The sequence below is a fragment of the Sciurus carolinensis genome, chromosome 17, assembly GCF_902686445.1.
Source record: "Sciurus carolinensis chromosome 17, mSciCar1.2, whole genome shotgun sequence".
Classification (NCBI taxonomy): Eukaryota; Metazoa; Chordata; class Mammalia; order Rodentia; family Sciuridae; genus Sciurus; species Sciurus carolinensis.
In genome coordinates this window covers 8,868,726-8,879,998 of record NC_062229.1, presented here as the reverse complement: position 1 = coordinate 8,879,998, position 11,273 = coordinate 8,868,726, and the positions used below count along the sequence as shown (strand labels likewise).

General features: G+C 40.6%; 1 protein-coding gene across 1 annotated transcript; it reads left to right on the top strand.

The window, feature by feature from the left end:
- Positions 1 to 10,098: 10,098 nt before the first annotated feature.
- Positions 10,099 to 11,037, top strand: LOC124967968 (olfactory receptor 867-like). Its single transcript, XM_047530391.1, has one exon. The coding sequence runs from the start codon at positions 10,099 to 10,101 to the stop codon at positions 11,035 to 11,037; it is 939 nt and encodes a 312-aa protein (XP_047386347.1).
- Positions 11,038 to 11,273: the final 236 nt, after the last annotated feature.

Sequence of the window (11,273 nt, the reverse complement as noted above, 5' to 3'; positions counted from 1 at the left end):
CCTGGAGGGCTGGGAGCGGGTGGTCAGTCGGCCCTACCTATCCTGGTCTGACCTTATTGGGGAGTGTCCCCTTCCCTTGCCACTGGTCGAGAAGGACAAGGGCGCTTAAGACCCCAACAGAGGGACTCAGACAAAGAGTTTTAAAGACATTTGGAAGAGAGTAAGATTTTTGGATGACTTGAGGAGGCAGGTCCAGAAATGAGCCTGAGAGTGTGGGTAGTTGGGAGGTAGCTAGGAAGGGCTTCTCAGGACACAGGAAGAGTGGCATCAATAAGGGGCAGAGAAAAGAATGTGTTGATGTGCTCTGGGGCAGGATTTCTAACCATACGGGTAAAGTGGTATGATTAGAGTCATATAATTATAAAATAAAATTTTGAATCCAGATTCATTCCTTCATTTATTTATTCACCAGTTACTTATTGAGAAAATACTATGTTTTGTTGTGACCCTGAGGTGAAATAAATTTGTACTTTGTAAATGTATTAGTCAGGGTTCTCTAGAGGAACAGAATCCACAGGAATTATGATTATAAAAAGGGAATTTATTGGATTGGCTTACACAACCAGAAGCTGGATAGTCCACAATGGTCATCTGCAGCTGGAGAGCTGGAAGAACCAGCACCTGTGCAGTCCAAGAAGCAGACGACCCAGAAAAAGAAGGAGCAACAGTGCTACCCTAGTCTGAGACCAAGGTTTATGGAAACTACCTGGAGAATCACTGGCAGAGTCTGCTTTGGAAGAGTGAAGAAGTGAGCATCCGATATCCTCAGGTGATCAATCTTGTTCAAGAAGAGTGCAGCTTGCATCTGCATCTGCTTCCTTGTTCTTCCGACTTCTATTCCATCCAAGACACCATCCTATTGGGTGGTGCCACCCACACTTAGGAAGGGTCTTCACTTAGGTTCACTATCCTACATTCCAAGCATTCCTAGACACACCCTCATTGACCTACTCAGAAGCCTCTTAATCATCAGCATCTCTTAATCCAACCAAGTTGACAATTCAAATTAACCATTACAGTAAAGTTGGCAATGAGAAACTAAGAATGCTTTTAAACATTGGAATAAAGTATGGAAAATCATAATTTGGGCAGTCAATTGGCTGCTTTGAAAAGACTGCACTAGAATGGGGAGTAGGGAAAAGGGAGAGAAGAGAGACTAATGGCAAATGAGGAGGTTAGGTAGGTGAGGTAGCAGAAGGAATGAATGCAACAGACTTTACTGGGGAATGTGGCTATTCTTCCAAGGCTCCATAGCACTTGATTGGATCTGTTGTTTTCTTTCACGTCTGTTTCCGCACTGTATTGTGAGCAGCTCAGAGGCGAGGACCACTCCTGACTTACTATGTCTTTCTCTCATTGTGCCTGGTGCATGGTAAGTTCTCAAAAAATGTTGATGTTCCAATTGCTAAAAGCAAGTTGGATGTGAGAGATCGGGAAGAGTCAAAGCAGTTTCCAGCTTTCACACCTGGAAATGGTAAGGTTATTCATTAGCAACAGAAAAGGAAAAGCCACAGTTGAGGGGCCACTGATCAAGGATGTACTGGTGCTCTCACTGGTCAGGCACTTGTGACGGGGAGACAATAATGAGGATTTAAAACTGATTTAAGTTTCTAAGCTGTATTTTAGGAAGAGAAACAAGGGGCATAGCTTCTAAGAGTGTTTCAAAATCTTGAGTGGAAGGGAAAAGGAAATTTAGTTTGAAAAAGCATATTCTTAATTCTCAAAATCTGATTTCATACTTGGGAAAAATGCAAATTAGAGAAAAGAACTTAAACATTTGTTCTATCAATAATGGAATGTATTTGAAAAGATTAATGTATTTTGGTAGTATTTCCAAAAGAGTTCTTTCCTAGGACCCTTACAAATCATACCTTTCAGGTCTGGACTATCTTCTCAGAAGGCAGGCTCAACAGGTGGACTAGGTGGTATCTTTCACTCCATTTTTAAGTTTGTATGTGCAAAAAAACGTGAATATGTTGGTGCCCATTGTAAATAAGTCAACCAAGCAATTCAAACAATGAGGAAACAGAGAAAGCACAAAGGTAGGCTCAGAAATGAGCTGGAAAAAAATGAGATTCCCATGTAGACTGATTTCATCTAGATGCTCCTGTAGCCATTGCTGGCTCTGCAGATGGATGTGAGGCTAGACAGGATTTTAACTACTGGACCATTGGAACTATTGTTGCTATCTCTGGATGAAATTTAACCAAGCCACTATAAATCAGGAGTCAGCAAGTAGTGTTCCCTGGTCAAGTCTAGCTCTCCTCTTATTTTTATTAAAAAAAAAAAAGTTTTATTGGAACAAATCCTACCTACTTATTTGTTTGCACATTATTTACGACTACTTACATGCTTCAATGGCAGAGTCGAATCACTGCAAAGCAACTCTGTGGTCACCCAAACCAAAATTTCTTACTATTTGACCATTGTTAGAAGTTCATTGACTTCTTCAGCAAATGAAATCCAACACTCCTGCATTCGTTTGCTGGGACTGCAATAAAAAAGTACATGATGAGTGGCTTAAACACTTCTGGAGGCTAGAAGTTCAACATCAAGGTGTTGCCAGAGTTGATTTCTTCTGAGTTTCACATATTTATGGTTTTCTCCCTGTGTCTTCACATTTCTGTGTCTTTACAACCTCCTTTTCTTATGAGAATGCCAGTCATATTGGATTAGGGCTTAACTTAATGATCTTTTAAAATCTTAATTACCTCTGTTTGGTGCTTACTTTCCAATATAGTTTCCTTTTGAGGTATTGGAGGTTCAGATTTCAACATGTGAATGTGAATTTGTGTGTATGGGAGCAGGCATAGTTTAGTCCATAACAACTTCCTTTGTCTAAGGGATACTTGCCTAAGATTGGAAATCCAGGGAGGAGAGTTCTGTTGGTTAAGTCTGTGATCTGGCTCCTGTATCTCATTAGAGAAGGCAGGTGCAGCTTCCTGTAAGAGTCTGTACAGTGGGGAATTACACTCAGGAAGTCAGATGTTGATCAGTCAAAGCAACAGCCACAAAAGCACTAGTTCCTACTTTAATTTACATTCCTACCCAAAATATTAGGAATGCCAGTTTCCCCACAACACTGGGGAACTAAAAAAAAATAATATTCCTAACCTGATAGTTAAACCTGATCATGTGATTCTTGTTCACAACTCTACTTATCTTGAGGATTATATTTATTGGTCTGCATGTGTTGAACTAACCTTGCATCCCTAGAATGAAAGTGACTGGACATTGGTACACTATCCTCTTAATGTGTTTTTTACTATGATTTTCCAGTACTTTACTAAAGGTTTTTTTAAAACTAAGTTCATTGTGGATATTGGTGTAATATTTTGTTTCTTCAATGTGCCCTTAGTATTAGTATCAGGATGATATTGACTTCATAGAATGCATTTGGCAGTGTTCCCTCTCTTTCCATTTCATGAAATAATTTGAAGAATATTGGTGTTGGATCTTCTTTACAGGTTTGGTAGAACTTGACTGAGAATCCCTCTGATCCTGAACTTTTCTTTCTTCTTGAATAGGCAGAATTAATATTATAGAAATGGCCAAACTCCCAAAAGTGTTATGCTGATTTAATGAAATTCCCATTAGAATATCAATGACTTTCTTCATAGAACTAGAGAAAACATTTCCACACTTTATTTGGAAGAATAAAAGACCCAGAATGGCAAAGTAATCCTGCACAAAAATAGCAATGCTGGAGGCATCACATTACCTGATCTCAGATTATACTAGAGAGCTAGAGTAACAAAAACAGCATGGTATTGGCATCAGAACAGACATTAAGACCAATGGAATAATAGAGGACATAGAGACAAATCCACATAAAGCTGTCTGATACTTGACAAAGTTGCCAAAAACATGTTGGAAAAAAGATAGCTTTTTAACAAGTGATTCCAGGAAGATTGGATAGCCACATGTAGAAAAATGAAACTAGATTCCTTTCTTTTACCCTGTACCAAAGTCATTATAAATTGTGTCAAGACCAAGGAATTCAACCAGAAATTTTGCAAGTGCTAGGATGAAACATAGGTTTGACACTGCAAAATATTGGTGTAAGCTCTGCCTTTCATAATGAGACTCTTAAAGTGAAAAATAAATAACTAAATAAATAATAAGTGGGATGGCATCCAATTAAACATCTTCTGCACAGCAAAGGAAAGAATTAAGAGTGTAAAGAGCTGTATAAAATGGTAGAGGCCTGTAATCCCAGTGACTTGGGAGGTTCAGGCAGGAGGATTGTAAGTTCATGACCAGCTTCAGCAACTTAGCAAGGCCCTAATTTAATGAGCTCTGTCTCAAAATTTAAAAGTGGGTGACTGTGACTTGGTGGTTAAGCACCCCTGAGTTCATCCCTGGTACAAAACAAACAAACAGTGTAAAGAGCCTACAGAATTGGGGAAAATAAATCTTTGCCAACCATTCCTCCAACAGGGGATTAATATCCAGAATATATAAAGAACTCAAAAAACTTAACATGAATAAACCAAATAACCCAATTAATAAATGGCCCCCAAATAAACAGACGCTTCCTAAAAAAAGAAATACAAATGACTGACAAGTATATGACAAAAATGTTCAGTATCCCAAGCAATCAGGGAAATGTAAGTCAAACTACATGGGGATTTCAGCTCACTACAGTGACGATGGCATTGGGAATACAAATAATACCAAATGCTGCTGAAAATGTTGGGAGAAGCGTATTCATACACTGTTGGTGGGACTGCAAATTAGTGCAACCATTTTCAAAAGCAGTGTGGAAATTCTTCAAAAGACGAGGAATGGAACCACTACCTGACCCAGCTATCCCACCCCTTCTTATTTATCCAAAAGTACTAAAATCAGCATACTATAGTGATAAAGTCACATTAATGTTATTAATCTTTATAGCAGTAGAATTCACAACAGTTAAGTTATGGAAGCAGTCCAGATGCATGTGTACAGATGATGGATAAAAAGAATGTGGTTTATATATACACAATGGGGTTTAAGCCTAAAAGAAGAATGGAATTATGCCTTTTACAAGTAAATGGTTGGAACTGGAGAACATCTTGCTAAGTGAGGTAACCCAGATTCACAAAGCCAAAGGTTGAAAGTTTTCTCTCACATGTGGCAGCTAGAAAAAAAATATGTAAATAAAGAGTGGGAGGGATGAGATCCAATGAAAATAGAAGAGAGATCAGTGGAGCAGGGGAAGGAGATGGGTAGGCGTGGGAAAAGGGAGGGATGGTGGAATAAAATTTACCAGGTTACACTATGTACTTATATGGAAATGCCTCAGTATTTATGTATATCTATAAAGCACATATTTTTAAAATCCTTTAGTAAAAAAAAATTATTTTTTGAATTTACTTTTAGAACACGGAGGAGGCTGTCATCTCAGTCGCTGCATCAACAAACAATATTATTGCTGTCCTTTAGTCCTCTCTAGGATGTGGCCCACCACCACAAAGAAAAACCCCCTGTCTCATCCTGTTCACTGTGTGCTAAGGTGTGCAGGGCTCAAGCTGCAATGTCCTCTGACTGTTGATCTGGTTGCATCAGTAAAGAACCTTTTCCTTCTGACTGAGGTCTCATGTTCTTGTAATAACTCGATCAAATGAAGAATGTAACTGTCAGGCAGGGAACACAGATCTAGACACACACCCAGTGATCTCCAGATATTACACATCTGCAATATCTGGAGGTCAACTTTGTCTCTGGATATTGGTGAAAATAAACTTTTGCAGGTATTCCTGAGTCCATGACCCTAGAGTGCATCTAGTTCCATGTCTGGGTTTGTACTGGATTATTGAGATGCATGTGAATCAGAGAATGTTGAAGATTATTATTAGAAAAAGAAACACTCAAGGGACATCAGAAGAACATGTTCATTTATTCATCCAAACACGAGTAATTTTTGCTGTCAACCAGGCAATGTGATAGCCACTAGGAATACAAAATAGACATGACCATTGACATTGAGATCTCAAAGTGAGAGAGACTCCAATCAAATTGCCTCGTTGATTTGTGTGTATACAGTGTGCATTTACTATACACCTGAATGTTTTTAGAATATGGCGACTATAGGGATAAAATGACTTTTGACTGAAAGCTCTACTTGCAATGATCCCCCCTGTCTACCTTGATATTATTGATCACCATGAAGTTAATATTGTGGATACCAAGTGATTCACAGTTTCTTTAAAGGGAGCACTTCAGACAGGAAGAATTCTTGCATCATTCCTTTGGGGACATCTTATAACTTTTAAATCAAACCAAGGAAAAAAGGCATTTTCCTTGGAGAAAATAATTCTATTTTGCCTTACTGCCTACATAGACACAAAATTGATGGAAAATGTTTCCATTGTGATATCTTCTGTGTACTGCAGGGCAGCTGAGTCATTTGGAGAGTACAAAGAAAACAGAATGATTTACTTAATGAGGTGCACTGAGAATTCAACCCCTGAGATGGTAGAAATTTTAAGCATGCCCCTCTCCTGTACTTCTCTGCTCCAAGTCTCTAAGAAAACTCAGTGAGCTCCCTAGGACTTGCTGTGCAGAAGGGGCGTTTCCAATGGTAACACTTGGAGAGAGTCAGTGTGTCCAGGGTGGCAGGTGGAGCAAGAAAGAAAAGGAAGGTGGGCTCTGGGCTTTACTCGAGGACAAGGACCCTGGGACAGCCCAGTGTGGTCAGTCTAGGAGTGTGAAGGTCCTGCACAAGCAAGGTACTTTATTTTCCACTGACTCATCTTTTCAAGCTCTCATTCTGTCTCCTTCCCTTGCTCTCTGGAGTTCTGAAACTTAATGCAATATTCTGAAATGTCCATTCCTTGAAGGTAGTGCTTCCTGGAGAGTTTTCCTATCTTCTCCACTCCCTCCCCTGAATGACAGGTCCCTGTTAGATTTCCATTTCAATTACTTTGCTAACTGCTCACTGAAGATCCCTCCTGCATGTGGATTGTTCTTATGTGACTGGATGTTTTTTTGAAATCTACCTGTGCCTGATGTCAGACTGACCTCAGGACATCACTGAATAGCTGAATATTGTAGGGGTTGTCACTGTCACTGTTTACTTCTGTGACCACTGTATGTATAATCATATGATTATTTGTGATGTTTGATTCTCAGGCCAGTTCTGACCTCATCTCAGGAGGATACTAAGTGATTGAAGTTGGAATATACTCTCTTGCCACGTTCATGAGTTGAATACAATTATCACAGCATTTAATATTACCATCTTCTATTTGCTGTGGTTTTCCAACAATCATTTTTTATTGTGTTAAGATGTTCCTGTTGGTTTCCTCGTGTCTGAGGACTCTCTTCTGGCTTCTAAGAACAGCAACAGCTGCTAAAACTTCTCAAAGACATTTTTTCTGATTAGGGTTCTAATTTCACTTCATCAACCTCATTCTTTTATGTGTTATTGTTGACGTGACCTTCAATGACTCTCTGGAGGTCACAGATCTCAGACTTTGTTGGGCAGCCAACATCTGCACTTTTTGAGCATCTGCAAGGTGCTGTATGCATCCTTGGGTAGAAAAATGAGCAAAACTGCCCCAACCTCAGATCTGCAAATCAACTCAGCTTTACCAATGTGTTCGGGGCCTCAGGGAGGATCCCAGCAGCTCCACTGTGGGCCTCACACTGTCCCTCCAGAAACTCGCCCTGCTCCATCCCTGCTTTCTGTCACCCTGGCTACGGCCACCCCCTCCTACACCAGCTGGCCATCTGGCTGGGCAGCCACACACCCTCTTCTCTCAGACTAGACAATTTCTCCCTCACTTACATCCCCCATGAGCCATCACCTCTCCTTCTGCTTCCCGCCCAATCTTTCCTGTTTCAGAGAACACTCTCCTCTCACCTTCACAGAACAAATTGGTGTGCAAGGATTTTTTCCTGTCTTGAAATAGTTAACAATCTCAGGTTCTCATAATACTTACTCTTTGTAAAGTTTTATTTATTTATTTATTTTGAACCAGGGATTGACCCCTGGGACTTAACCACTGAGCCACATCCCCAGCACTTATTTTATTTTTTAAATTTTGAAACAGGGTTTTGCTAAGTTGCTTAGGGCCTCACTAAGTTTCTCAGGCAGGTTTTGAACTTGCAATCCTCCTGCTTCAGCCTCCTGAGGCACTGGGATTACAGGCATGCACCACCACGCCTAGCTATAAACAGTTATTATTTTGGGGAGTGCATACTGGGGATTGAACTCAGGTGCACTCCACCACTGAGCCACATCCCCAGCCCTATTTTGTATTTTGATTAGAGACAAGGTCTCACTGAGTTGTTTAGCATCTCACTTTTGCTGAGGCAGGCTTTGAACTTGTTATCCTCCTGCCTCAGTCTCCTGACCTGCCAGGATTGCTGTAATTTTGTCACTTAATGTTTCTAGTGTCTTTTGGTTTATATAATGTTTGATGTTTGTAAACAAAACCATCAATTATATATTTTGCCTATAAAGTGCTGAATTTAGAACAAATCTTCTCTGCTCAAACCCAGGACACCTGGGCCCACACTCTCATGTCCCTTCTTCATGAGTGTGATGTGGTATGTGTTTTTTTTCCTCCTCCTATTTATGGAGTCCCTGTCCTTTTCCTCCTATGGTAGCAATGCACCTGCCAAGAATTCTCTGAGACGAGAAGGCTTAGGGAAATCAATGAACTACAAGTGCTGTGTGCAGTTACAGGAGGTAAGACAACTGTGGTATTTACATTGATGAGAATTGCATCCTCAGTCACTGCCCTGTTCAGGGGGATTCTGACCAATGGTACCATGGAGACAGATCATCTTTGTGATGTTAGGAACACTATCATGCCTATGAAATGCCCACTGTGGGTCCCCAGAGCCATAGGAGGGCTGCATGCATTATCCTATTGACTTTCACTCCCCAATCTTACATGTAGTGAGTATTTATAACTCCTACTGTGCAGTGGATGCTATACATCTAAGAGAGCTGAAATATTTCCTCAAGATCACAGAGATGGCACATGATGAACCAAAATTCTATTAAATGAGGTCTGACTCAAAACCCAATTTCTAAATATTGCTTTCACATTGATACAATGAGAGAGATGAGAGATATGTATCCAAAATAATTATCCTAAAGGAGAATCTTAGTAAGTATAATATTAATGATACAAAATCATTTTTTAGATACTAATATGCACAAAGACTTTTTAAACAAATCAAAAATAGCAATAGTAGTAATCATTCATTTGCAAACAAATCATGTAGGCTGTGGGAATCACAAATTGATAGTGTTAGGTCAGAATAAAGTTTCCTTCTGTTGAACCTCCATGTTTCTTCACTATGATGGAAGAATGAGGATGAATAAAGTTAAAAATTATCAAGAGAAGGTGATGAACTGTGTACAGTGGTGCACACCTATAATCCCAGCAGTTTAGGAGGCTGAGGCAGGAGGATGGCAAGTTCAAAGGCAGCCTCAGCAACTTAGTGATGCCCTAAGCAACTCAGCAAGACCCTGTCTCAAGATAAAATATAAAAAAGGCTGGGAATGCGGCACTGGTGAAGCACCCTTGGGTCCAATCCCTGGTTTAAAAAAATAAAAAGCGAAGAAATTTCTCTGTATACTTTGGAAGGCTCACGCAAGGAAGAAGTAAGTTGTTGTTTATAGATTCAATTCGGTTAGGAAAATTGTAACAAGCAAGTCAGTGATAAAAAAGAGAGAGTGATTTCTGCAAAATTAAGGTAATTCAAGACTGTGCATGATGACTCATGCCTGTAATTCAAGTCACTTGGGAGGCTTAGGCAGGAGGATAGCATGTTAAAGACCAGTCTCAGCAACTAAGTGAGACCTGGTCTCAAAATTAAAAATAAAAAATGCTGTGAGTGTAGCCCACAGTAAGGAGATCCTGGGTTTAATTAGAAATAGAACTAAACAGTGAGTACATAAATAAAACTAAAGAAAGCCAGAAAAATTTTATACATTTGAAATGAAAATGGTCTGTGACTTAGCTGAGTGGATCATAGTCACTGGCAGGATTCAATACAGGATGAATAACCTCCATCTAAGGGTGATACTGTAAAGAGATAAGCAACCAAGGTGAACATGAGACCTGGCTCTTTCTCAGCAGGTGTACCAGTGCTATGGAAGAAGGAAACCACACAGGTGTGTTACAATTCCTCCTCGTGGGCCTCTCAGATCATCCTGAGCAGCAGCTGCTGTACTTTGGGCTTTTCCTGTATGTATATTTGGTCACAGTGCTTGGGAACCTGCTCATCATCCTGGCTGTCAGCTCTGACCCCCACCTCCACACCCCCATGTACTTCTTCCTCTCCAGCCTGTCCTTGACTGACATCTGCTTCATCTCCACTTCAGTCCCAGAGATGCTGGTGAACATCCAGACACAGAACAAAGAGATCTCCTACATCGAGTGCTTGACTCAGGCATATTTCTTAAATACCTTTGCTGGAATGGAAGATTTCTTACTGACTGTGATGGCCTATGACCGCTTTGTGGCCATCTGCCACCCACTGAACTACACACTCATCATGAACCCCCGGCTCTGTGTCCTCCTGGTGCTGCTGTCTTGGCTCCTCATGTTCTGGGTCTCCCTGGTTCACATTCTACTGTTGAATCAACTGACCTTCTCCACTGGCACTGAAATCCCACATTTCTTCTGTGAACTGGCTCAGCTTCTCAGAGTGACCACCTCTGATACCCTCATAAATAATGTCTTTATGTATACAATTACTGCCCTGCTGGGTGTGCTTCCCATGACCGGGATCCTCTACTCTTACTGTCATATCGTCTCCTCGTTACTGAGGATGCCCTCCCTTCCTAGCAAGTATAAAGCATTTTCCACCTGTGGGTCTCACCTCTGTGTGGTCTCCTTGTTCTACGGAACAGGATTTGGGGCTTACCTGAGTTCCGATGTGACCCATTCTTCCCAGAGGAGCATGATTGCCTCAGTGATGTACACAGTGGTCACCCCCATGCTGAACCCCTTCATCTACAGCCTGAGGAACAAGGACATGAAGGGGGCCCTGGGGAGACTCCTCAGCAGAGGAGCTTCTTGTCTGTGATACATTCATTGGCCTCAGGAATAAGGTTTTGTGCATATTGAAAAAAAAACCACTACAATAATTTCAAAATTCTTATCTCTAGATCTCTCAGGACATCTAGTTCTTTCATTTAATTCATGAGGTCTATGACTTGACTCTTCTAGTTTTACACACCCCTGAACAACTCATCTTGTAATTTCTTTGATGGCATCCCTGATCTATCTACTGTCCATGAACCACCTTTCTTCATTTTTACT

What these genes read in the sequence shown, in the direction of transcription:
- LOC124967968 (XM_047530391.1), top strand. Translation starts at nt 10,099, where the DNA reads ATGGAAGAAGGAAACCACACAGGTGTGTTACAATTCCTCCTCGTGGGC.